A 26773-nucleotide genomic window follows, 5' to 3' on the forward strand; every position below is an offset into this window, starting at 1 on the left:
TAGGTAAAATACCCATGAATGTAGTCGCCTACCTCTATCAAGAACTACCTACAGAGCTTTACTATTCATCACCAGAATGACAAGTATGGATTGGTCCTTCAGAAGCACTTGCTCTTTTTAAGAGTAATGAAATGTATAGTTAAATGTTGGAATAAATTTCCACACCATGTGGTACCTGCAGTGGAATACAGGAGGTGGTGTAAGAGAAAGGGTAAAAGCAGAGACTAAATTTTATTGTTTATTGCAAATACTCCACAGGAACCGGTCATTGGCTTGAGCAATAACTCAGTTTTCATATTACAAACACCTCAACATATAATTGAAGGGACAGCCCTATCATGTTCTTACATTTTCAGAAATCTCATCTATGTTTAATACCAGGAGATCGCAACAACTATAGAGAAGGTTTTTTGAATAACAATGATATTGTAGCAGAACAGTTGCACTGGCCATTGCTGCATCTACTTTGCACTGATATTTGCACGGTCTATGAGATGGGTGCAGAATCTGTGGTCTCCAAATGTTGATGGACTACAAATTCCACCATCCCTGGCCACTGGCCACGCTGGCAAGAGCTGATGGGAACTGAGGTGCAGCAACACCTGGAAGGACACAGGTTTCTCACCCTCGTCTGTGACCTTGGCTCTGGAAGAACTGATAGCAATTAATTCGGGACGTCATGTTACACTGAACTGATGCAGAAGTTACAAGTCTGTATTTTAAAAGTCTTGCAGCTTCTTTTTGCTACGTCAACAGATCTAAATGCAAGAATTTCATCTCTTAAGTGTGAACGTTTCACAGGTGGAAAAATCTGGCAGATAAAGATCCTCACCATCATCTGAACACTCGAACTTGACTTCCTTTTCTGATTTGACCAGTCAGAGGGAAAGGAAAAGAAGAAAATGTGACTGGTTGGATTTGAGGTATCAATGCATGGAGAACAGTATATTGTTTGTTTGTTCTAAGAACAGCCTAATATACAGGTATTCAGGATGGGAGTGGGATCTCCTGCATGAGAAAAATTGTGAAAACAAATACTTTGATAAGATGCACACTCTCCACCCGCCACTTCATAGGACTGCAAACACAAACGCAAAACAGAATCCTGAACACACAGCAAAGAAGACCCCCATAAGTGTAGTGGTAGTAGCAAAGTGTTGGCAACAATTATACTTAGCATTACTGTTTAAACAGACCAATTTCGACAGAGATGGTTACAGACATATAAGACCTTAGTACTGAATGAAACAAGCTGTCTGAATTAGACCACATTTTAGGTAAGTTACCCTATTGAAATTACCCAGTTAGGAACACTGGAAAGGACCAGGTTGGCTTTGGATAATGTCCTTTTGTAAAGTGCCCAAATTATTGAAGGCAGTGGAGACGAACACCCTGTATTCCCCTCAGTGATTCAAGCAATATATTGAAATAGGTCCAGTTAATCTTGGAATCTGTGCTTGGTCCATGGAAGCAACAGGTTGCCAATGGCTGGTTTTGATTAAAGATAGGTTGGACCTAAGTGATTAGGGAGCCTGTAAGTGAATTATGAAAGGGTATACATGTTATGAGTCCAAGAGAAATATACAGTGAATTAGATATTTAAAGGTAAGTAACAAACTTCAAGAAAAAGTTGCAAGGATAAAAGCTGATGTCAAATACATATTTCAACGAAAACTTGCGAAATAGAAGAAATGGAAGTTACATTTTCTAATATTAGCTGGATTGCTTTATCTTGTGTTTCCAAGTCCTTCTGGGAAGAAGAAATATTCCCTCCCCACCCCCACCCCTCCAGTTCTTCCTTGGCTATTTTGCAAAGTATTTACCCAGAATCTTTAATTTACAGAGCTTCTCTCCTATTACGGAATTCTGAGGTCACCCAAGTTTAGAAACTCTAAATCACACAGGAAAACTGCAAGATTGTTCTGCTTCTTACGGACATCTTTTATTCGGTGTAAACGTATGCACTGACTTCCGCCAAAACACACCAACTACTGCTGGCAGAACCCAGCTCAAGGGCTGCCAACCCCTGAGGTATAACCTTCTGACAAATGGAATACCAAGGACACATGGAGGTTGCCTTCCCAAATGGCTGGTCCATGATCAGCTGCAAAGCAGTGACTTAAGTTTATTCAAGCATATATATTTTCTTTTTCTTAAAAAGCAAACCCTAAAGGAAGAGGACCAGTTATTTCAGTGCCAAAGTAAAGAGAATTTAGAAAGTCACATGGTAATGAAAAGTAAATGAGACGTATCATTAGATGACCTCAGTATTTGTAGCCTACCTTCACTCCATCAGGTTTCTTCAGTAAACTCTTGGCTGCTATAAATTGAAAGGAAATAAACAATGTCAGCCAATGTAATTCGAAATCAATGAAATAAACAAATGAACAAACTGGGTGTATTTTCCCCCCTCTACCCTTTGCATTTATCATCACATTTAAAACATCTTACCATACCATTTTTATATTCTGCCTTGCAGTTGTCTTTGTTTTAAATATTTGCTTGTATCTATATTAAGTAGTGATGTATGGAAGTGAGAGCTGGACCATAAAGAAGCCGAAGAATTGATGCTTTTGAATTGTGGTGCTGGAGGAGACTCTTGAGAGTCCCATGGACTGCAAGAAGATCAAACCTATCCTTTCTTAAGGAAATCAGCCCTGAGTGCTCACTGGAAGGACAAATCGTGAAGCTGAGGCTCCAATACTTTGGTCACCTCATGAGAAGAGAAGACTCCCTGGAAAAGACCCTGATGTTGGGAAAGATGGAGGGCACAAGGAGAAGGGGACAACAGAGGATGAGATGGTTGGACAGTGTTCTCGAAGCTACCAACATGAGTTTGACCAAACTGCGGGAGGCAGTGGAAGACAGGAGTGCCTGACGTGCTCTGGTCCATGGGGTCATGAAGAGTCGGCCATGACTAAACGACTAAACAACAACAACAACATATTAAATATAAAAAGGTAAAGGACCCCGACAGTTAAGTCCAGTCGCAAACGACTCTGGGGTTGTGGCGCTCATCTCACTTTACTGGCTAAGGGAGCCGACGTTTGTCTGCAGACAGTTTATCCAGGTCATGTGGCCAGCATTACTGAGCCACTTCTGGCGAAACCAGAGCAGCGCATGGAAATGCCATTTACCTTCCCGCTGGAGCGGTACCTATTTATCTACTTGCACCTTGACGTGCTTTCAAACTGTTAAGTATAGATGCCTATAATACCAGTAATATTTTTATTGCTGAGTGTAGAGCATTAAAACTTCCACATGGAGGTAATATTGGCTATTAGATCTCTAGATTATTTCTGTGCATTCATGCAGACCTGGAACAGGTAACAACTTCTCTGGAAGACAAAACCGTTATATCCAAGAAATTTTTTTGGCATAGAGGTGAAGGGGAAATAACAGTTTGTCACTGCCATTCAGCAGTTTAAAACACATGCACTGAAACATCTACCTGTGAAAGGTATCTGGAAGACCAGCAGATTATCATGTTACAGGTGCAGTGAGTCTTAAAGCCTAGGTGCTGCAAACAAGTGGACCATTTCCTACTATTTTGAGATGCTTTGTTACGAAAAAAGGACTGATACATTTTTAGTTCATAGAATTGTAGAGTTGGAAGGGACCACGAGGGTAATTTAATCCAACTCCCTGCAATGCAGAAATCTTTTGCCCAATGTGGGGTATGAACCCACGACCATGAAATTAATTGTCTCATGCTCTACCAACTGAGCTATTTGTCTCTTAACACCTAGGTCCAACCAATCTTTACTAATTGTAGATTGGTATATAAGAACAACAATGCTACGGATAAATATATTTGATAGAATACTGGGAAAAGCCCAAGAAAAATGCATCCAAGTTGCAGTACTGAGCATCTGAGGAAAAACCTAAGGTTCCAAGGATGGACTAATATCATGTGTCATACCTGGGGCCATTGTGTAGTTAAAAGAGAATGTTTGGTGCATTGATTTGTTTCCAGCAATTTGCCTGTAAAGCGTACTGTAGCTGAAATTAAAAAGACTAAACATTTTAATCCCACTGCCTTCAATGAAACCTCAGCTTTTATCCGATGAAACTTTTCATTGATTTAAGCATATATATTTTTCATACATATGACCATGCTATAAATTGTAAACAATTTCTCCTGGATGGTGCTCAGCAGTTTGTTTTTTTAGTAAGAGAGCCAGAAGTAGGAATACTCTGCAGAAACACAATATCATTTATTTCCCTCTTCTTTGGTTGTCACATCTATCTTACTGTGGCTTTGTGCACACAAGGAATTTGCCCCAATAGAAGCAGCATGGAAAAGACTAGGGTCAGATTATCATTAAGAATTTAAACCCAACTGCCATTAAAATTTTGCAATATTCAGACAGATATAATCACTTTCTTTTAAATTAAGGTGGTTCAGAATAATACTCATGTGTGAAAGTATGATGTTGATAATCATAAAGGAAGCAATTTTCTAAATTATAAATGCATTTCGAACTATATCTTTCACAAGATATTTTGAGGAAATTGCACCATATTATCAATACAAATATAGCCATCTTGGTACAAGTGAAAGAATTGCCCATGCAGATATTTTACTGTGCTCTAAATAGAAAACAGGGAAACTGAGTATCTGTTTGGCAACTTACCAGATGGAGTCCTGTGCATGGTGATGGGGACACCATTGCATACACAAGGAAATGTCTGCTATGGGTACTATACCTACATAGATCTCCATCAGGAGTGGGGAACTCTTCCCAGCCTGAGGGCCATGTTGCCTCCAGGCAGGGCAGTTCAGCATGTGGCCCTCAATGCCTTTTTGGTGGCCCTTGGCAACATTTGACACCCCCTCCCTGCAGTTCTTGCGCTGCCTTCCCAAAGCCTGGTAAGCAAGGGGCTGGGCTTTGGAAAGGAGGTGTGGGGGCTCTGACAGGTTCCTAGAGTCCTCCAACCTTCTTCCCAAAGCCTAGTCTGTGCTTTCCCAGCTTTGAGGACAAGGTGGGAGGGCTCTAGGACCTTGCCAGAGCCTTATGCTTCCTTCCCAAAGAAGGACACCTTGCTTAGCTGGCTTTGGGAAGGCAGAAGAAGGGCTGGGGAGGCATCAGATTTTGGGCTCACTCTCCCCTTCGCACAAGGCAGTGTGCAGCCCACAGGTTCCATATCAAAGTACTCTTGTGGCCTACTTGGTATGAAAAGTTGGACCGCTCTGCTCCAGGGGTCACATATCAGTGGTGGGTGGACCACAGGCAAGTGTGGGCAGATCAATCAATGAAATGTTTACCTTTGCAGAGTAGGCTAGTTTCTACACACACTCACACACTCCTCTTTGTCCTCCATCCGGGGAAGAAAGAGGAATTATCAGAGTTCAAGGTCACATTCCAATCTGACAAATACTCAAAGAGGGTGCGAAGAAGGGTCAGTTAGGGATGGTGCTGGCCTGGAAAAAGTCTCAGGGGCTACATAGGCTTGGAGGACTGTATTCAGTACCCAGACTTAAGGCTCCCTACCCCTGGTCTTCGTGAACAACCTGCAAGTTAATTTTCCAATTAATATAGCCCTCTGTTTGAGGAAGAAATAATGACCAATCATACACACATGTTGCTTGCATCACCCATTACCTCATGTGGGAAATGGCAGAGCATAATGTGCTGTGCAAGCTATTTCCCATACATACAGAAACCCATGGTCTTTATTCATCGTATTTACAATTCCACTACAGTGATACAACATACATTTAAAGAATAAGTCCTTTATCTGAGAATGAAGTAGCAACCCAACTGTCAACCATTAGAGCTAAATATCTGCTGGAAACAATGAGGCAATATCGTTGAAATGTCACAGCCATTTGTGGCACTGTGCTGCGGCAGCAATCAGTACGACTGGAGCACACATTTTTAAACATTAAAAACAATTAAGGGATAAAAGCACAAATGAAAAGAATGACAACTTTGCTAGCAACTAAGCTTAGTGAACTTGTGGCATATTGGCTTAGATGTAATGAGCACATGTTGGATTGGCTTCTGAAAGTTCTTTGGGTTATATTTCATTGTATATCAACAGAACAACTATGACAGCCATAAATTTGGAATTCACCCCTTCTACTGTAAGCACTGCTGTAATAAGTACTATGGGGCAGTGAGTAAAATATATCCAACCAAAAGTTCATAGTTAATCTCAGCTACAAAGCCACTGGGCTGGGCTTTGAACCAATCACTGGCCTAGTTCAGATATACATTTCCCAGCTAGCGAAAACACACTTTAGCAACCAGGAAGGAACATCAGGACAACATGCTCCACCCTTGTCTCCCACATTCCTTGGTGTGAAGATCCAGGTTAGCTTTAACCACAGTTCTTCTTTATAGCCAAAATGGGGAACTGTGGTTTAATGTCAGCTTACCTACCACCATCTTAAACCATGTGCAAACTGTGGGTAAATATCCTTATGCTGCACGGTATCACATTGTTCCAGAAATAATGGGAAGATGTAGTTTTAAGCTATACGGTATTGGCATGCCAAGGAAGGGAAAGGACAAGGGAGGGAAGGGCAGTTCTGACGCTCATTCCCAGTTACTAAACTATGGTTTAGCAAACTAGGAAATGGATATCTGAATTAGGAAACTAACTCTCATTTTAACTTACCTCACAGGATTATTTCGGCCAAAAGAGATACATTTGATGCTACAGTATCAAAATATACAAAGTGGTGATTTACACTGAGCATATTGTAACCATTCATTTGAACCTGTAGAGGATAGTTACAATGAAAGACTTGTTTCGCTACAGGCCAATTTCAATTAAGTATATTCCCTAATAACCATTGAGAACAAAAAAAAAAAAGACCTGAATTTTTGCCAATTTTTCATAGTAAAAAGGTCATGAATTTAAATAATGTCCTACTTATATATCAGCTAACCCAAAGAAACGGAATTGAGGCTGGAACTGGATGTTATTAGAGTCATATGACTGTTGTGAAAAACAGCATCTTTGTGTCTCCTCTCTCTTTCTCTCCCCAGTAACATCTAGTACTACAAAGTATGCCATGATTTCATACCCACTGAAAGTTCCCTTGCCCCCACAAGCAGCAGCCAATGAAATGGAGCAGAGGAGGCCGGAAACTCACAGAGTGGTAACGTCACGGGACTGCTATAACACCCAGTTCCATCCAGACACAGCGTACCAAAAAACAAGAGTGATTTGGGACAGGCAGCACATTGCTTGGGAGAATGAAGATAAAAACATTCCTTTCAGCTCCCGAGGGGGCTTACCTCACAAGAAACATACATTCCACATTACAGGAAGAACAACAAAAAAAGGAAATAAATAAATAAAACATTTTTATAGATACATCATTATGGACAATTTACTCCCCAAAAAGGCATGGGATGCAACAAAAAAAAATCAAAATTAGATTCCCCTGGGTGGCACCTTTTCTTAAATTAACCACAGAAGACAAGTGCCACTCAAGAAGAACGGAAAGAACAGAACAGGGTCAATTCAGGAATGGATGAATGCAGTAATATATTAAAATTATTCTTTGTTCTGGGGAAGGTTGCAAAAAAGGAGAGAAAATTACAGTGGATATAGGATGCTGAACAACAACCATTGCAGGTGACCAGACACATCTTTGAATCTATTTTTGTTGAGAAGATAGTTAGTTTGATGTTTCCACTAGAACTAAGGTTAAATGGGTGGGTGTGGCAGTTTCGTAAAAACATTCATTAGATTCCACACTACCATTTTAATCATTTCCCACAAGCAGTGGGCATGAACAGCCACAAAAAGGTAAGGTTAACACCTCTTTCTGCAAAATCAAAACTTTTGTGGCAACAATTGGACCTGAAGAATACTCAGTTAATTTGCACTTGATTCTTACATGGAACTTAACACAGTTCTTGGTAGTTTATTGTTATCCTAGCATATAACAGAGAGGCTGGGCTGTGTACTTGATAAGAGCAATGCCTTTTAATTTCTCCTATTACCAGTGTAAACTCTCCCATTCACATTTAAATTTGTAAAGTACTTAACTCTGTCACAACTGCATCCTGGTTCAGTACTTGTTATATCAGTGAACAGATAGGTTGGGGGCTATTTGCAATCTGTTTGGGTTTTCACTAACCTGAATAATTTGCTATTATAGCCTGGTTTTAGCCAGAAGTCTTTACTTCACTTTGATGCTCAGCTGAAGGTGGTAGGTGTTAAATTTGACACCATATATCTCAAGTGTTCTGCCATAGTTTAAAATGTGATAGGCTAATCATAAATTAATGAATGATATTACGGAGACAAAGGTATTGGGCCCATGGGTGCCTACTTTCCCTATTTGCTAATCGGGCACTGTCTGCAGTGGCAAATTCAACAAATGGTGGCAAGATGTTTTGTTGGTAATAAGATAATGGAGATTGCTCTCTAGATTCTATCTGTTTCTATCTATGTATCATCTAGGTTTTGCATTTTATATTCTCCTCAAGTGATATACATATTTGCAAATTAGTATGAGAATATCATGTAGAAAAGTTATTTGAAAGGTTGAACTGGACTAGAAAGTCTTCAACTTTCACTTTCCAAACCATCTCTAAAGTTATAATTTTTGGGTTCCTCAACTGGTATTGGCTGCCAAACGGGAGGTCCTTATAAAACAAAACATGTAAATGTGGCCATAATCTGCCCTTAAAAATGAGGGGAATTCACTCCAAGGAGCATCCAAAAGCATGTTGAAAACAACAACTCTAAAAATCAAGTAGACCAGTACAGTGGTGCCTCGCAAGACGAAAAGAATCCGTTCCGGGAGTCTTTTCGTCTTGCGGTTTCTTCGTCTTGCGAAGCAAGCCCATTGGCGGAATAGCGCTATTAGCGCTATTGGCTAAAAAAGGGCTAAAAACGGCTTTTTTTAGGGGGGGGATTAGCGGTTTTGCTGCTAAAATGCTTTTAGCAGCTTAGCGATTCAGAATAAGGGGTTTTGGAGCAAAAAAAAAAATTCGATTTTTTTCGTCATTTTTCGTCTTGCGAAGCACCTCTGCAGACGGAAAACCCTTTCGTCTTGCGGGTTTTCCGTCTTGCGAGGCATTCGTCTTGCGGGGCACCACTGTATCAACAAAATGCAAGTTGACCTGCCGTTTGACAGAAAAGGTGTCAATAAGGACTTCCAGGTATCTCTAGCATTTCTACTTTGGCATATAGCTATTCTGATCCCAAGAGAAGAGAACTCGTTATGGGATTAAGTGTTCTGGTTTCATGTTGTAAGTCATTGTTTTGAATCTGATGCCCTCCAGATGTTTTGGGCTACAACTCCCATTAGCCCCATCTGGCATGGCCAACTGTCAAGGATGTTGGAAGCTCTAGCCCAAAATTTGTGGAAGGCACCAGGTCGGGGAAGGTTGTTGTAAACAATGCCAGCAGATCTAATAACCATGTCTAACTACTATAATATGAAAGGCAGTGAGAAATGATCAGAGATGAAGGGTGGAATTAACAAGATGCCCACTTAAGAAGTTCCATCTCACTCCAATTTTACTTAGCCAATGCAAAGCAAACAGATGTGAATTAAACAAATATGGCATCCGGACACATGCAAAGATGAACTAATTTTGACATGTACTACAGGAACATATACCACATCTCAGCAATTAGCAATATAGTGTCACACAGTGCACTGAACATACCTGAGAAATTTCTTGTAGCCAGCATAGTTGTCAAAATGGCACCCTAAAAAGACATTCAACATAGTAAGTCAATATCCTCTACAGTGTATCTGAAGATAAGCAAAAGGATCTCTCTCTTATTTCAAACATACAGAGAGGCCTGCTGTTGGATAAAATTTCCTACATTTGAAAGGTTTAAATGGCCCATGTGACTATGCTTCTTTATTTTAAAATTTATACCCAGCTTTTCTTGATGAGATAAACTCAAAAGCTTACACACACAAAAATCAAACTAATCAAAGTGACAATAAAAACAGTTCAAAATACTGGAATCAATTTCCTACGTTAAAACCAAGACGAGGATGCAATTCAGTTTTTAAAAATGGGCAGGCAGAACTGTAGCCCACGCTAAAATCTCAATGAAACAATACAGTATTGGCTGCTTGCCTGAAGCATAAATAGAGGGTGCATAAAATGTGTAAAGGATAGATTGCCTCAAGGAACACAGGCCTGTTCAAAACTATTTGCAATGCTTTCCAAAACATTTTTAAAAATAATAATAATAATAATACTGAATAATACAATTGCATTATTTTCTAAATGTGTAGGTTGTTTTTCTCTTTTAAAAAGAGAAGTTAAAATCCTTTGTTAATCACTTTAGACTTTATTGAAAGAAAACCCTGCATCATCATTAATGTGGAGTGGAGGTGTGCAAACAGGCGCTCTCTCATTCATTCTACAACAGGACTCATGGAGCAGAGGTGCTGTCGCTAATTGAAATCTTTGCAAGGGCTCTGAAGCGGGAGGAACTCTGTATGAGTAGGAAGTCCTCTGTTTTCTTTAATGTTTGGAAATGATCTATGGAACATTCCTGGACAGTACAGAGGGGAGGGGAGTAAATATACTGGAAGTACTGGATCAGAATGATTGCAAGTTGAAGTATGCAGTTAATATGCATAAACAATCCCAGCTCTGTAGTTTACTCAGAACTTCATTTGTGAGAGGGCTTTTGTTTTTGAAATGTCCCCCCCCACCCCCCACCCCCCACAAGAAACTGTTTGGTGGTAGGAGAGAACTCAAGGGGGAAAGAGGTGCAATATTAGGGAAACGTTACTGTCATGTATGAGAGAGGGAGAAGCAGCCATAGAGAATACAGACACTCAGCTAATGAATACCTGCTGCTTTTAAGAGACACTAACTATATGCTTTCAGTTTCTCAACTAGCAGGAGGTCTGGGGGGAAACTTGCTTCCTTACCTTAAGTTTCCTTCTTGCATTGAATTTCTTCAGGCAGTCTACAGTCTCCTGTCTGTGCATCATAGAAGCCACAGTAGAACGTTGCTGAAGAAAAAAAAAAGGGGGGGGGGAGAAGTGTTTTGGTGCATGCAACCAGATTTGCAAATTTATTCAGTATTAACAATCTCCAGTATTAACAATGTTTTCTGGAGCTACTTCCAGATACCAACGGCAACTCTGGAGCCCTTGATTAAAATGACAAGGCTCCTCCCACCATTTGACTGGTTCTGCAACTAAATAAAACAAAAACAACCCCACAATTGCCCTGCTTTAACAACAATAATCCTTTGAGATGATCAGAGAGCAGTGCAAGGTCCTCATATCTAAATTTTAGAGTCTGAAGTGTTTAATTAAAAGTGGTTGGCTCTTCAATATAATGAACTGTATTTAAACAGGATTTAAACCAGGCATAATCAGAAGTAAGTCCTATAGAATTCAATGGAAATGACTCCCAGGTAAGTGAGGTTAAGGATTTGTGAGGGGTTTTTTTATTGCATTGCATTGTAGTTTTGTTCAATATTACAATGCAATATTATACTGTGGTTGTTTTTGTTTTAGTAGATTCTTACAGGATATAACAACATCGTACACTTAAGTAATGACAAATCCCACCCTAAACCCCACCGCAGAAAAGGCCCATTCTCGTGTTGCCACCCTCCGGACCTCTCATGGGGGAGGCAAACAAATAAAGGCATCAGATTATAATCTCAGAGTCCTTGTGGGTTCACCAGAAGATGGTGCTTAGGCAATACATGCAAAATAACATACTAAATTCTTATCCCAGATTACCAATTGTATAGAAAGCGGTAAGCAGCTTAATTTAACCAAAAGGTTTTATAATGTGAAGGGAGTCCCCTGTTCATTTTTTAGCCATATGTACACTAAAGCCATACCAGTGAGTTACAAAAAAAAGCATTTGTGCCTTAAACCTTGTGCCAATTTTATTTTATTAGTCCATTTTTCCAACAAGTGCTATTTGCCATACTTTATTGTACCAATTTGTCAGAGCAGCACCCTCTAAGTTCTTCCAGCAACTCATTATTATGAGTCTGCCTGCTAGTAAAGGAGAACTTATTAGAGGTTTGAGATGTAAGTTCATGTTATCTGCCTCGGGGAAAAAATGAGCAGTAACAGCTCTGGACACTGAAAGATGTTTTGTCCAGTAATTGCTTTTATTTCGACAAATACTTCCTCCCAGAACTGAGTCACTTTCCCAAATGTCCACCACACATATTGATTAGAGCCTAATGTTCCACAACCTGTCTAACATTTTAGTGAGGAGGAAGAGCTAATATGGGCCAACTGTATAAGGGTGAGATAGGTATTTGTGCTCCACTGTAGTATTCGTGGTATTGCCGAACTCCAGTTATTGAAACTGGTGTTCTGTGAGCCAGAAACACATACCCCCAACACCTTATTTGAATTTACAGACTATTTTTACAATATAATTCACCTTAAGGTGAAAATGCTAATTATAATTGTGGTGCCCTGGCTATTAATATAAAAATGATTGTCATTGGGCAGCAACAATTCTAATTATCAGATTTCTAAATGTATATATTTATTATACTAATATCCAAATTACCTCCCACAGAATACAGAGTGGCGTATTCAGTTTTCCCCCATCCCATTTTTATTACAACAACCACCCTCTGAGGTTAGCTGAGTAAGAGGGATGGTGACAATCAGACCATGAACTTCATGGCTGAATGAGGGCTTGAACCCAGATCTCCCCTGGGCTAGTGTAACAATCTAATCATTACTCTGGCTCATTGTTGACTACAGCACTGAGCTGAGATTTCAGGTAATCACGGAAGGAAATCATGAAATATTTTACTGCAAGTGGAATAGAAAGGCATGGGATACAAGTTTTGGACTTTGCCCTCTGACCAAAGAAGACAGCTAGTAGAATCCTACTTACACAGATCCAGGGGTGTTTGAGGGCCTCTGATGCATTGATACGTTTGGCAGGATTTATTGTAAGCATTTTGTTGATGAGATCTTTGGCTTCTGGGGTCACCGTGTCCCATTCTGGTGAAGGAAACTTGGGGGGGAAAACCATACCCATGTCACACATAATCAAGATTCTTTGACACAGAGAATTTGAAAGGAATTTCAATGGCTGTTATTCTGTGCTTTCTGGGCCTTCAAATCCCCTGATTTCTAAGCAAGTTGAATCAAATCAAAGAAGCATAAAATGGGAGTGGACCCTGAAAATTAACTGATACATACACACACACGTTATGTCTGTTTGTTTTATTAGAGAAAAAGAATGCAAACGACCCCAAGAGGCACAGCAAAGCCTAAAAATATCTAAATAAAAAGCAACAATGAGCAATATGAAGTGACATGCTGGGGGAGAACAGGTGAGCATAATCTCCGAAGACAGGTGGGAAGCGATACCCACTTCTGAATGCCACTAATTCTTGCTTGTTGATTACCACAAGCATCCACATCACCAAGGAAAGCACAAACACCTGTTAAGTTTGCTGGCTGTGCTCCTGAGAGCAGGCTATTACATTATGAAAGGCAATTTGCACAAAGGAGTCCTCCGAGTCAGCAAGAAGGATAATCATGCTGAAGAATAGACATTTGTCCATTTGAAAACACATCACTATGGGCATCGCATAGGAATGAGCTTGACAGGAGGGGGGAAAACATCTCATAATTCTGAAACGTCTTTTGGCTGCCGCTTCTGCAGCTGCCAGACTCAAGGATTCTGAACTGTGAGAAAGTATGATGGATATACTGTAGGCGGTGCTGGTATCTTGCATGGCTCATTTCACAATTCTCCGTCCCGGGCACACATATGCAAACTTGCAAGCGAACCAAGAGAGATCACAGCTGCGGGAATCTGTGACAAATCTAACTGAAGAGTGAAATGAGGAAATGTAAGCAGCACCAGAAAATGAAAGGGGAGGGGCGAGATTGTATAGAGAGGAACATCCGTTATAGGTGTGTGTAATAGAGACAGGGACAATTTAAAAAGGCATTAAGAACTACATGGAGGCAGTTTTGTTTGTGTCAGGGAACAGAAGTCAGATGTTCTTGGACTCCAGCTCCCATCAGCTACCTCCAGCACTTACAGTGGGTCATGGGAATTTGCAGTACAGAAACACCAGGAAGACCAAATCTTCCATACCCCTTGTTTATGTCGTCAGTTATTTATTATTTTGAAAATGTACACCTTGTTTTACCTCAAAAAGAAATCAAATCAGCCTTTGTTCATATGAACAAGACAACACCCAGAGATACCCCATATGGCTCCCACAAAGGCCACCATCACTCTCAATTTTTATTTTTAATTGAGCTTTGTTGGCTTTAGGGAGATTTGTCTGGTTGTGAAGAGGTCACTTGGTTTGGGGATGGGGTGGGCTATTTATTCTGTTGGTGTTTTATTTGCTTTGGGGCAGGCGTAAAGGTGTTTTGTCGGGGGGGGGGGGCACGACAGTTATAAGAACTTCCAATTTTTTCTTCAGTGAAATAGGCATTCTGTGGTGCAAATGACTGTTCCCTGTATGTGTTCCTGGACTGAAAAAGGTTGGGGGGACACCTGGGATATACAATCTTGCGGTTTCTCGTTACATCACAGCTGCTTTTCCCATACGTTAGTTCTTTAAAGTTCTTGAACAGTTAATTGTACAATGTTGCTCATTGATTAAAATGATAGGCAGATAATAAGAATGAAAAAGCAACAATGCATCATAGGAATGACTGGATGCTAGAATCACAAGCTAATACTTAGCCGTTTTGCATCACTGTCATCCCCACCATTATCATATTATAGTGAGCTATCATCAGAAAACAAGAAATTGAGGTATTACATCATATGCTCCAGCCTTGATCTGTTGGTAGAGTCTGTGCTGATCTTCATCCCAAAAAGGAGGGTATCCCACCAAGAGAATGTAGAGGATAACACCTGGGGAAGGTGACAATAAGGACACATGAAGTATGAGCAGGCCAGGGCTGAACTGATACTACCCTTGCTGGTGCTGTTCCTGGGAAAATCAGAGGCTCACTATGTCAGGTTCCTGCTGGAAGACCGGACAAAAGCTGGAACGTTGGCAGTGGCAAAGTTTTTATCGGTGGTTGCAAGAACAAATGAGCCCTATATTCTAAACAAAATGTTTGATTAACCTGGAGGTAGGCTGTATGAACTGTGTATTGATTTGTAATGTTTTGTTGGGTCTCTGGACCGTAATAAAGATTGTTGTTGTTGTTGTTGTTGAATATAAGAAGAGCCTGCAGGAACAGGCCAATGGCCCATCTGGTCCACCATCTCACAGTGGCCAATCAGATGCCCGAGCAAAACCTACAAGCAGGACCCAAGCTCTCTCTCTCTCTCCTCTTGCATTTTCCAGCAGCTGGTATTCAGAAGCATACTGGTTCCAAACTGGAGGCGGAGCACAGCCGTTATGGCAATCCTTATCCTCCATGAATTTGTCTAATCCTCTTTCAAAGCCATTCAAGTTGGTTAGTAATCACTGGCAGCAAGTTCCATATCACTGTTTTGTTTTATTTGTCCTGAATCTTCCAACATTCAGCTTCATTGGATGCCTAGGAGTTCTAGCATTGCGAGAGGGAGAAAACGCCGTCTCTGTTCACTTTCTGCTTACCACACATAATTCTATAGGTTTCTATAATGCCGTCTCTTGCACGCTCTAAAATAAAAAGCCTCAGAAACAGCAACCTTTCCTCACAGGAGAGTCGTTCCATCGCCTTGATCAACTTTGTTCGCCCTTTTCTGAACCTTTTCCACATCTACAAGACTGTTTTTGTGGTGTGACAATAGCATTAAACTAGGTCAAAATGACTCAAATAAATATTTCCCAAGGGAACTGACACAGCTTTCTGCGACTGTATCACCCAGCTTATAAAAAAAGCAAACAAAACTTTGAAGCAGATTTGGACAGGAGCTATGTTGATGCGAAATGGGGCGAATATTTAGACCAGAGCCGTTTGCTGATGGAAGGGCTGTTTATATTCTCCTTTCACTATCTCTTTACTCCACCCAAATCCCCCCTGAATAAAGGTACCTGCCCTTTCCCCCTAGAGCAGGAATGGGGTTCAAATGCAGCTCCCCATGCCTCTTGATCCAGCCCAGGAAGGAGGAAAGCGGTCAGATCTATTATCCTGCCTACCCAACGTCCTTCAAGTCTCTCCTTCCCCTCCTCCAAATTTATGCCAGCCCACATCCACATGATTTTAATTATATTGCAATGATTTATTGTAAACTGTCTTGGAAAGTTATATACCGTAAAAAATGGGTCTATAAAAAATAGTATCTAGCAGAGGTTTTTAGGAGGAGCAAAGCAATGAAATATAAAAGCTCGCTTACGGAGGCTTTTAAAGGAACAAAAAGAAAATCCCAGAAATAAAAAAGATCTTACCACACGCCCACATGTCTACTGGCTTTCCATAGGGATCTTTTCGTAGTACCTCCGGGGAAAGATATCCTGGCGTACCAGCAAAACCTTAAAAAAAGAAAGTATCATTCTTGTAAAACGATCTGTATAACCTCAGTCACTCTTTTATAACATGCTTTAGATATTTGTGAGTCTACTGCATTTTCAGCAACTCTTCCAACTTTAACTATCTGTAGGGAAAGAGATCTACTGCTCCTTGTTCTGAAATAGGCATTTGTGAATCGGTCTCATGAATTTCAGGCTTTCAGCTCTGAAAAAGGCAAATGAATTCAGAGAATCTCAACAGGTACATGGGGAGAAAGCTTCCTGTATTCTTCCTTCAGCCCCTCTAGAACTTGCACCCCACCCAATTTCTGAATTATCTTTCCTCAACTGCTCTCCCTCCCCCAGTGTCCTGGAGAGGGAGCTCTGTAGGGTTGCAGCAAATTGCTAAGAGAGAATCAGGTGTAAGCTGAGCTCCTTAAAGAGATTTTGCAGGATCAGGCCTGCGGTACATGACAGGTGATCCAACACACTCCAAGACATCTTTGATGATCTGGTTTTCCCTCAGTGATGTTACTACCCTGGCTGACTACGTATTATCATGATATCATCATGTTCACAAAGTGACTCCCAGTTGACCTGGTATCATTATATGGAGGAGATATAGGCCCCAATAAAAGGGGAAGGGGAAAGAATGATAGTAATCAAGTCTTGGGCCCACAAAACTTCATTTTGGCAATGAAGAGAAGAGACCACCGCCTATTAAATTTGTACCCTGCTCTTCTTCCATTGAACTGAAGGTGGTACAGATCCCATGTTACCCTCAGAACAACCCTGTGAAGTAGGTTCAGCTGTATGGGAGCTGTGGAAAAAAGCCACTAGTAACTTCCTGGAGGATTGTGCACAAAAAGATTTAATGCTCAGCATTTCTCAAGAGGTGTGTTGGGAGGGGAACTGTTTGAAGGAAGAATCAGCTAGAATGGTGACTAGGGATAAAGTACAGGAAGTGCCCAAAACACACCCACCTGAGGAAGTGGGAGAATGCATGCTTTGTATGCAAAAGATTCCAGGTTCAATCCCTGGCATCTCCAGGTACAGCTGCAAAGGACTCTGCCTCAAAACCCCTGAGAGCTGCTGCCAATCGGTGTTGACAATACTGAACTAGACTGGCCAATGATATAGGGCAGCTTCTTAGTTTACATGTGAATAAGATGGCACAGCAGGATAGATACAGAGAGGAAATGGGTAAGTCAGAATGTTCTCTTACCAAACCAAGCCTGTTGTTCACCTTGCACTTCAATAGCCAATCCAAAATCTGCCAGTTTTACTGCTGCTCCCTTTGACTTGCTAGCTAGGAGCAAGTTCTCAGGCTTAATGCAGGGAAGAGGAAAGGGAATGGGGGAAAATGAGAGATCACGTAAGTCAACATTTCTTTAAATGCCTACAAAGAAGATGCAGAGACTGTTTTTGTTATAGTCTTCAGTTTATAAACAACTGTTTTAATTGTTTTTTAAATTTACTGTCGTTTATTGCGCTGATTGCCTCGGACCACGAAGCGTTTTATAAATTTGTTAAATTGATAAATGCTCAAATATGAGTTTATTTTAATCTACACAAAACAGAAGAGTTCCAGGATAGATTCTGAAGACTCTTCCTCACAGGACTCTTTTCATCCCTCTTTGTTAACAAGATGCCCACATTGAAAGCTCAGGGCCAAACTACATGCTACACTTAATGCATAGAGTGCACTTACATCTAATTTTTTCATTTAATTACAGGCACAGAGGATCAGATGACCAACCCTTCAGAGCTACAGGGGGTCCTAATGTTGCTCTCTCCACCTCTGGGGCAGCTTAGAGGGCTAGTAAAAAAGCCAACCACCTCTCATTGCTTCAATGGGACGGTTTTTTTTCCCTTTACCAGCTGCCAATAGCCACGTGGAAGGAAGATTTTAGTCCTGATCATTGCAGGAGAGAGAAGGGATAAAGCTTTTCTTCCTGCTCGCTGCTTAGCCTAGTTACTCTCTCCCTGCGCCCATAATTAAATACAAATTGGAGATATAGCTACACACAGAGATGGGAAAGAAATTTGATTCAGTTCGCATTTGAAGGCGAACCTACATAATTCACACTTTCCAGAACTGAAAAACAGCCGTCTATTGAAATTTACACTTCTCTGAATTCTGTGGCGCTGTTTTCCAATCAATGTTTACAACGAATGCATGTATTAGGAGAAGGTGTGCAAAAAAGGAACACATTTGTGAAAATAGCGTACAAAATGCATATTAGGGAAAATTCCTTGTTATTAAACGTATGCATCAGTGGAAACTACTTACAAAAGTGTGTTTATTAGGAGAAATTTGCCCTAATATGCTGGTGAATTTTCATGATGATTTCTTTTCAGCGGAAACTGAAATGGAAAGATCCACCCATCTCTAGCTTTCCACTATGCATTGGCAACTTATAGTTTGGCCCTCAGGCCCCACCAGGGCTCTTTGACTAGCCTGTCAGCCTCTAGAAAGGCTTTTGAATTAGGACATTAGGTCCTGCTGAGAGTTGGAAAAACTAGGCTACCTTCACTACACTGTACATCTGATTTAAAGCAGCATTTTAAAGTGAGCATATTCTCCTCTAATCCTGCATTCACCACTTCACAAGCTACTTGAATGTTATTGTAAAGAAGAAAAATTGTGCCTATTGCTTATTTCAAAGAGCTCATGAGCACCTGAAAAATCAGAAACAATAATTAGAAGCCCTTTATTTGTAACGGCAAATTCCACTGTTTAGTCATTCTCACCTTCTCCCCATATATTTTTTTTTAAAAAACTACTTTATCGTTAAACTAGCAGATTCTTTCCCCCTGCTTGATAAGCACAACCAACACATTGAGAGACAAGCGAATCAGGCCAAAATATCCCCCCCCCCCTTCTCATTTTAAATTAGTTTGACCAAACACGGTCACCCTTTTTTAAAAAAAGCATCCCAAGATGTTCATCCTCATTTGGGCAGAAAAAACATCAAAGGGTGGGCACTATTTCTGCCTAAAATATGGCATGAATTATAAAACTGCCAGCCAATCTTGCTAGCAGTTTGCCATACTATTTCTATACTCTGGGCAAATTGAACCGCAGAGCCTTTTTCATAAGGCAGAGAGGCGAAAGTTGGCCATCATTCGTTCCTGGAAAGCACTGCTTATGTAAATTACTTAAAGCCGCTGGATGTTTCTATTTATTGGTGACCTTCAACAACCCAGAGCATCAGGCTGTCAGGTCATACCTACTTCCCAAGTAGGTAAACACAGTAATGCCCATTCACACACAGTATGGGACTATTAAAAGAACTCAGTCTCACCCCCTGCTCCTTTAGAAGTGCTTAACACCTGTCAGCAAATATCTTTGGACCCAAAGTACTGTAAAGCAAACATCACTGTCATAAGGAAGTAAATATGCTTCATTACAAACACAGCCACACACTTTGATAGCAAGCGTAAGGGACATCCTGGGCTGCTGGACTCTGCCCCTTAAAAGATCATGCACCAGCCATTTCAAGACAACGGGGAATCGCTGACGTGTCTGTCATGCACGAGGTCTGAAGAGGATGGGACAAACGTGCACAAACTGGAGAGAGGTATAGGAGATTGAACAGCATACGCTTGAGAGTCTTTCCAGGGAAGGAGCAAGTCAGTGTCTGGATCACAAAGTTGCACTTTAGCTGCAGTTATGCATGTAGTAGAGAGGCGGCCATCATTTAGCCTCTCTCTCTCGTTTAGGCCATGTCAACGTAATGGCCAGACAGCGTATTTTTGCGTGGATATCCAAAGGCTCCCAACTTCAAGTTTAGGGTTTTATATCTGAGATTCCAGAGCATTCGAAGGTCTAGCCTGTTTAATCAGTGGTGATTTTGTCACCGTAAAGGGTATTTTCTGTCCGGATCAAGGCTTTTCAGCTAAGGTGAACCCTGTCTGTCACTGAAAATGCTTCATATCTCAGTCACACCTGAGCCAGTAGCTTCTTTCCTCACTAGAAATCCCTCAGAAGAACTTTCACTTAAAACGACACAAACATGGTTGCCCTATAGTAAAATGTCGCTCAGGCATTTCAGAAGTTTTTTAATTCTTTCAAGAGGAGGTCCACCAAAACCCATCCATTTCAACCTTTAGGACTGGGTGGGAAACCTGCAGTCCTCTGCTGAATTTTATTGGTGGGAAGTCTGAGGTGGGGGTGGGGGGTGAGGATAGAAGGGCAGTGGGTGGAAAAATCAAAATGGTTACAGCAATGGAAAGGGGAGAGGAAACAGCGACCTGCTCCTCCCCCAGCAAGCTGCTGGACAGGGAAAAGAAGGTAGGAGAGAAAGACTATAGCTGTGGCCTTAACCCCCATTGGCATTCAACCCCTGAAAGATTACGCCAAAGGGAATGCAGCCCTTGACAGAAACTAGGTCCCCAATACCTGCTCTAGGATGTAGCTGAAGAGGCAAGATCTTATAAAGGTTGAAGTGAAAAAAGAAGTTTGGGAACCACTGGCTTATGGTTTAAAATATCAGGATTGATGAGGGGATAAACAAGATGCAAGGCTGTATTGCTTATTACAGTGGTACCTCGGGTTAAGTACTTAATTCGTTCCGGAGGTCCGTTCGGAACCTGAAACTGAAACTGTTCTTAACCTGAAGCACCACTTTAGCTAATGGGGCCTCCTGCTGCCGCCATGCTGCCGGAGCACGATTTCTGTTCTCATCCTGAAGCAAAGTTCTTAACCCGAGGTACTATTTCTGGGTTAGCGGAGTCTGTAACCTGAAGCGTATGTAACCTGAAGTGTATGTAACCCGAGGTACCACTGTATATGTATTCTTGCAATCTACTTTGAGGTTCAGTGTCTGGATAGAAAAGCAATATATATATATCAAGAGAGAAAAATAACAAAAACAATGTTTAATGCCTTTTAAAAAATGGGATGGAGGAGGAGGAGGAGGAGGAAGAAGAAGAAGAAGAAGAAGAAATCATCTTCTTGGCACTGCAGCGAAGGAATCCCCACTCAGTTCTGAGGTGATGGGGGAATACTGGTTATGTAACAGCACAGCAAGAATGCACTAATACTTGGGGGAGGGGGAGACGTGGAAGCTCCCTTTTCATTTTGTCAGTGATACTGACAGATTGAGACAAGTGCAGCGCAAGGCCAAATGGAATTATGAATAATTCATTTTGCATGTCAACCTGGCAGCGACAAGATGAGTATAAAACCGCAAGAACTTCTGCGCTCCTTTTGAAGGGCACCGTGAAAACAACATCAACAAACCATGCAGTGATTGGGTTTGTATAATTTGAAAGGTGTTACGGAAACTGCAATCATAAAAGAGCTCAGCTGTGAATAGAGCAACTCCAAGTGTTTCAACAGGACAGATGTAGGTGTGCACAAATCTTTCCTTGTGAATCAAACCAATGCAAGAGTCACGCAGCATCTTAAAGACTGAACTATGTGTTGTGGGCATAAGCTTTTGTGGACTCGGGAGTCCGTATCTTATGATGCAATAAAATGGTCATCCAGATGTGTAAGTATACACACTCTGGGTACAGAAAGATGACAATCCACGTGCGTGCACTATGCTTTCATTACAAAGTAATGCAAGCCATGGATGTCTTGAAGAATTATGCAGAACACAAATAAAGAGGACGCAATCAAAGGAATACAAGATGCAATCAGCTTGGAAGTGACCTATTTCTGGCTGCTGTCCCCAAACAGCAAAATTAATAATGTTATGTGCCCTCCTCAACCTGCTGCCCTCCGGATATTTTGGAATACAATCATCCCCTTTCATATGCCATGCCGATTGGCACTGATTGAAATTGTGGTGCAAAATATCTGGTGGTTAGGGCCAGGTTAGGGAAGGGTGTTGTAAACACTGCTTTCTATAGCCACCCCAAGGATTTCAATGTCAAATCTACTAATGAATGCCAATACAGAGGCCTCAGTGTGAAGGAATTCCCCCTTTGATTTTTTTTCTTCTTCTTTTACTTGCTAGGTATATGGACAACTTTTAGGTCCTTTAGAGAACATATACCACTGGTTTATCAAATGGAGCTAAAAGTATAATTTTCCTCGACGATAATAATTAGGATGATGTGAATTCATTTCTGTAATGCCAACTCATATAAAAATAATCAACGTGGTGTACAAAATCTCCATTAAAACCCTAACAAATTATGCCCTGCTTACTTTTCAGATCTTTGTGACCATTCCTAACATATAAGGGGTGTGTGTGTGATTATATACATATAAAAAAAGGTAAAAAGGTAAATGACCCCTGGATGGTTAAGTCCAGTGAAAGGCGACTATGGGGTTGCAGTGCTCATCTCTCTTTCAGGCCAAGGGAGACAGCATTTGTCCACAGACAGCTTTCTGGGCAATGTGGTCAGCATAACTAAACCACTTCTGGCGCAATGGAACACCGTGACGGAAACCAGAATGCACAGAAACACCGTTTACCTTCCCGCTGCAGTGGTGCCTATTTACGTACTTGCACTGGTGTGTTTTCAAACTGCTAGGCTGTCAGGAGCTGGAACAGAGCAACGGGAGCTCACCCCGTTGTGGGGATTTGAACTGCCAACCTTCGCAAGCGTCTAGCATGGCAGGTGTCAAGCGGTAACATAGCAGGGCGCTTGCAAAGGGCCCATAACCCAGCAGGCAGAGTCACTGGCAAGATCCCTCCTTGTCATGGACAGGTTGGATGCAGAGGAATGATGGCAGGAATCAACTCCTGAGCAGGCCTTGTTTCTTCTTCTAATAAACCTACTCCATGTGATTTATTGGTCCCTCACACTCCTGGGACCTGCTCGTTTTCTTCTCCATTGCAACCTACTCGTTTGGACAACAGTGGTAGTGAAAAGGGAGAAGCCATACATGTTACTGCCTGCTTACTCATTGGCTCGCTGCCTGGCAAGCAAGTGAATGGTAGTCATGATGAAGAAGGAGAGAAGAAACAGGAACAGCTGGTGCCGATGGTGGGGGAACTGGGAGAGTGGGAGGCTATGGACAGTGTCTTACTCAAGGCCCCTCCCAAAACCCACTGCATCGGGTGTTTTAAGAATGGGTTTCAAAATTAATTGGTGTTTGCTTTTTTTCTTAGTCTGGAAGCAGAAAGATAAAAAGGCAAAAAAAACCCTGAGAACAATGTGAACCCAACGAAACTAGCAGCCTGCATAAAATAGGAAGCTGATGCTGAATAGCTGAAAGTATGTATGGTGGTGGTAAGAGGGATGGCAAAGCATCCCAATGCACTCAGTGGCAAAACACATCAGTCCTTCCATCTCGTGACCCTGGAGGAAGAGTAGATAAAAGAAACATCCAAAGGAAAATGGACTAGAAGGTTTCTGGGAGGTAAAAAGAGACACCTTCGACAGCTGAGCACACTCAGTCACAGCTTCTCACTCTTTGATTCGACATGGATTGATGTGGGACGATGAGCTCAAGCATCACTTGATAACTCTTCTGCAGGTTCGCTCCTATCCACGGCTTCAGTGACGTATACGCCAAAGGAGAACAGCAAAGGAAAGTACTTCTAAATCTGCGAGGGGATTTGGTAATTTGGTGTCTCTCTTATGTGGAAGCTTTCAGAGCTGTCCAGACAACCAGCGAGTTAACAAGTGGGCGCCTCTTTGCCCCTCTACATGCAAAAATGCAGCTAAAAGGAGTGCTTTGAGACCGTGTGGTGTAGGTTCTCTCTTCCCCAACAGCATTACTCACCTTCAGGTCCCGATGGACTACGCCCATCTGATGGCAATGTAGCACAGCCTCCAGGATCTGCTGAATGCAATGACTGCATGCAAACACCAGGGGGCGTGTGTTAGTTCCAAGCCGTACACTCACTGTCTGTATACCCTCAGTGAGACTGGGTTATAGTGCAAAACCAGCAAACAGAGACTGTAACGCACAACCTCCGGAAATGGACCCGCATTCCTCAGCTAGAGTAGCTAACTTCCTCAGACGTGAGCGTGCTTCTATGAAGCAGCTCATTTTGATTTCAGCAGTGCTAGGGAGGAACGGCCCAAAATGGGGTCTACTTTTACAAACAAATCTCATTTTTGGCCATATATTTCATACACAGATGAAGAAATAGCCTCCCAGAGCTATTTGCAAGCTTGTATTAAATATCTGGTGCAGTTTGTTCCTTCTATTTATTTGAAGGTGATGGTTCTTTTGCACCAGCCAAATTGCATTTAATATTACTTCTAGGGAGTAATATGTTTTTAAGGCAAATTACTCACTCCTCATGGTTTCATTTAGCTGAGCGATTACATGCTTGCTCTTGCCTGAGGGTTTGTCCTACTCTAGCAGAGCAATGCCAAACCACTTGTTCTGCTACTATAACCCAAAGTCTCTGCACAGAAGTGGTGTTTTTCAAAATACCTGCAGGCTGACATACATCACAGCCGAAGTTTATGTGGCAGGTGCAAGCTCCTTCCAATGTTTGTGGTGATATTGATCATACCACAGAGATAAGTGGTGGGGGGAAAATAAATCCTGGAAGGTCACTTTGTCTTGCCACACCTATTTCAGCTTCTACCGTGATGTATGCTAGACCTGTGACACTTGCAAACTTGAAAGCAGCACCATGCATTATCCATTTGTCATCCTGAGGATGAGAAAGGAAAGCGAAGGGGACTTCTCAGCCGAACCCACCCTTCAGCCTCAAGCCGAGAAAAGGAAAGGAAAGAGAGAGAGAGAAAACACTTCTTAGCCAACCTATGGGCATCAGATACTGACCTTCAGGTCTCTGTGAACTATGCCATTTAGGTGACAATGATTAACACTTTCTAGAATCTGCTGTATACAATGACTGCAGAGATACAAGGGCAGAATGGAAGGGAAAAAAACATTTTAAAGGCACATAATCACATTAAATGCAAAAATCAAAATGAAAATAACTTGAAATTATAAAAATAATAATACTAATTAAATCACATTTTTGGACACATTTCAATTACACGCTGATCTGCAACACAGCAATGCTGTGTACAGAATTTTTAAGATTTACCAAAAAAAAGAAAAAAAAAAGAAAGGACATTTAACACGTAACATGTGACATCATTAGACAGAATCCTTTGTCTTGTATTTCCCACTCACTGAATGGCAGGAATGTTAGACCAGAATTGGCAATCTTTAGTTAAACAATTTCAAAAAAAAAATTGCAAATTATTTGGGTGAGTAGATGCTGTTTATTTTGGTAGTCCTTGCAAACAATGTAAGTGTTGTCAATGTGAATAGGATAGAGAACATGCATAAAAAAACTGGTCACTATGCACATCATCAGACATTATGAAGACTGAGTACCACTGATTCTGCATATTGCCTAGTCCAAGGGTTCACAAACTGTGGTCTGTGAGCTTCTTTTAGATGGCCAGCATGAAATCTTTATACTGATTTTTAATTCTATTTTTATTGCTTCTTCTATTTCTTATGCTGCATTCTATTCTGCTATAATCTGAATTCTATGAGAGAATGCAAACTGCAATACAATAACAGAAATGAAAGTGTCCAGAATACAATTCAAAATCATAGAGCACCTATCACAGTGCACTGCAACTGTTATAAAGGGCAGAAAAACCATGAAGTAAGTCCACCAGCAATTCTAAAATGGTCAGTTGAGGGGAGTTTGGGAACCACTGGCATAGTCAATACATCTATATGTTAATGATGCTGGCAAATCACACTGTATTCTCAATTTGAAGACCATGGACATTCACTGGTTAATATATTGTCCCATTTGACTTGGAGGTTATACAAACTGACTGTAAAATATGTACAATACTTTGTTCACTCTCCTAATCTGTGCACATTCTCCATGGTGTCTAATGAGTGCCACAATGACTGGAGTTTTAAGCACATGCGCTATCCAATCCACACTAACCCCAACATATTTAAAAACACAAACACACACACACACAAATACAAATTCAACACTTGTACAAAAGGGACAGAAAGGGAGAAGTACAAATTAAATAATAACTAAAAAAGGCACAAAATGTTGCCCCTGAATTATAAGGGGAAAAAATCAGAAAACTATCAGTGCAATTCACTGAGGATCTGTAACATTTAATCTAGAACAGCTGTATGTTTAGCAGGCATGTCCAAAAGTAATAAAAGGAAGCCCAAACACTTTATTACGTTTCTTTAAACCATTGCATAAATTATGTTTGCTCTTGCAAACTTGCTAAGCACAGAGAACTAAGCTGTAATTTAAGATACAAATTAAGACACTTTGATTTGGGCACAAAAACACACGGTTTGTCATTTTACGCATCCATATTTGAATATTTTTTATCGATGTCTATAGGCCGATAAGACCGAAAGCTTTTCCCAATGTTCTTAGCATATTTACAGCCAAGGTCAAACACAATGAAAATGCCAAAACGTTCATATGAATGAACAATAAGATTTTCAGATGAGGGGCTC

General features: G+C 41.1%; 1 protein-coding gene across 14 annotated transcripts in view; it reads right to left on the reverse strand.

Moving 5' to 3' along the window:
* CAMK2D (calcium/calmodulin dependent protein kinase II delta) overlaps window positions 1–26773 on the reverse strand; it is a 139552-nt gene that overhangs the window by 34801 nt on the left and 77978 nt on the right. For 5 of the 14 annotated variants that reach the window (XM_083457405.1, XM_083457400.1, XM_083457409.1 and 2 more), the window contains exons 6-14: window positions 25085–25157; window positions 17597–17699; window positions 16312–16395; window positions 14746–14840; window positions 12843–12965; window positions 10883–10966; window positions 9648–9690; window positions 2283–2320; window positions 833–865 (exon numbers count right to left, since the gene is read on the reverse strand). In XM_083457405.1, the coding sequence (XP_083313531.1) occupies window positions 833–865; window positions 2283–2320; window positions 9648–9690; window positions 10883–10966; window positions 12843–12965; window positions 14746–14840; window positions 16312–16395; window positions 17597–17699; window positions 25085–25157 (676 nt within the window). Of the gene's footprint in view, window positions 1–832; window positions 866–2282; window positions 2321–9647; window positions 9691–10882; window positions 10967–12842; window positions 12966–14745; window positions 14841–16311; window positions 16396–17596; window positions 17700–24064; window positions 24138–25084; window positions 25158–26773 lie in introns of all 14 variants that reach the window. The other 9 variants (XM_083457401.1, XM_083457410.1, XM_083457407.1 and 6 more) reach the window with 3 other exon arrangements.

This window comes from Podarcis tiliguerta (assembly GCF_965153285.1).
Source record: "Podarcis tiliguerta genome assembly, chromosome: 9".
Classification (NCBI taxonomy): domain Eukaryota; kingdom Metazoa; phylum Chordata; class Lepidosauria; order Squamata; family Lacertidae; genus Podarcis; species Podarcis tiliguerta.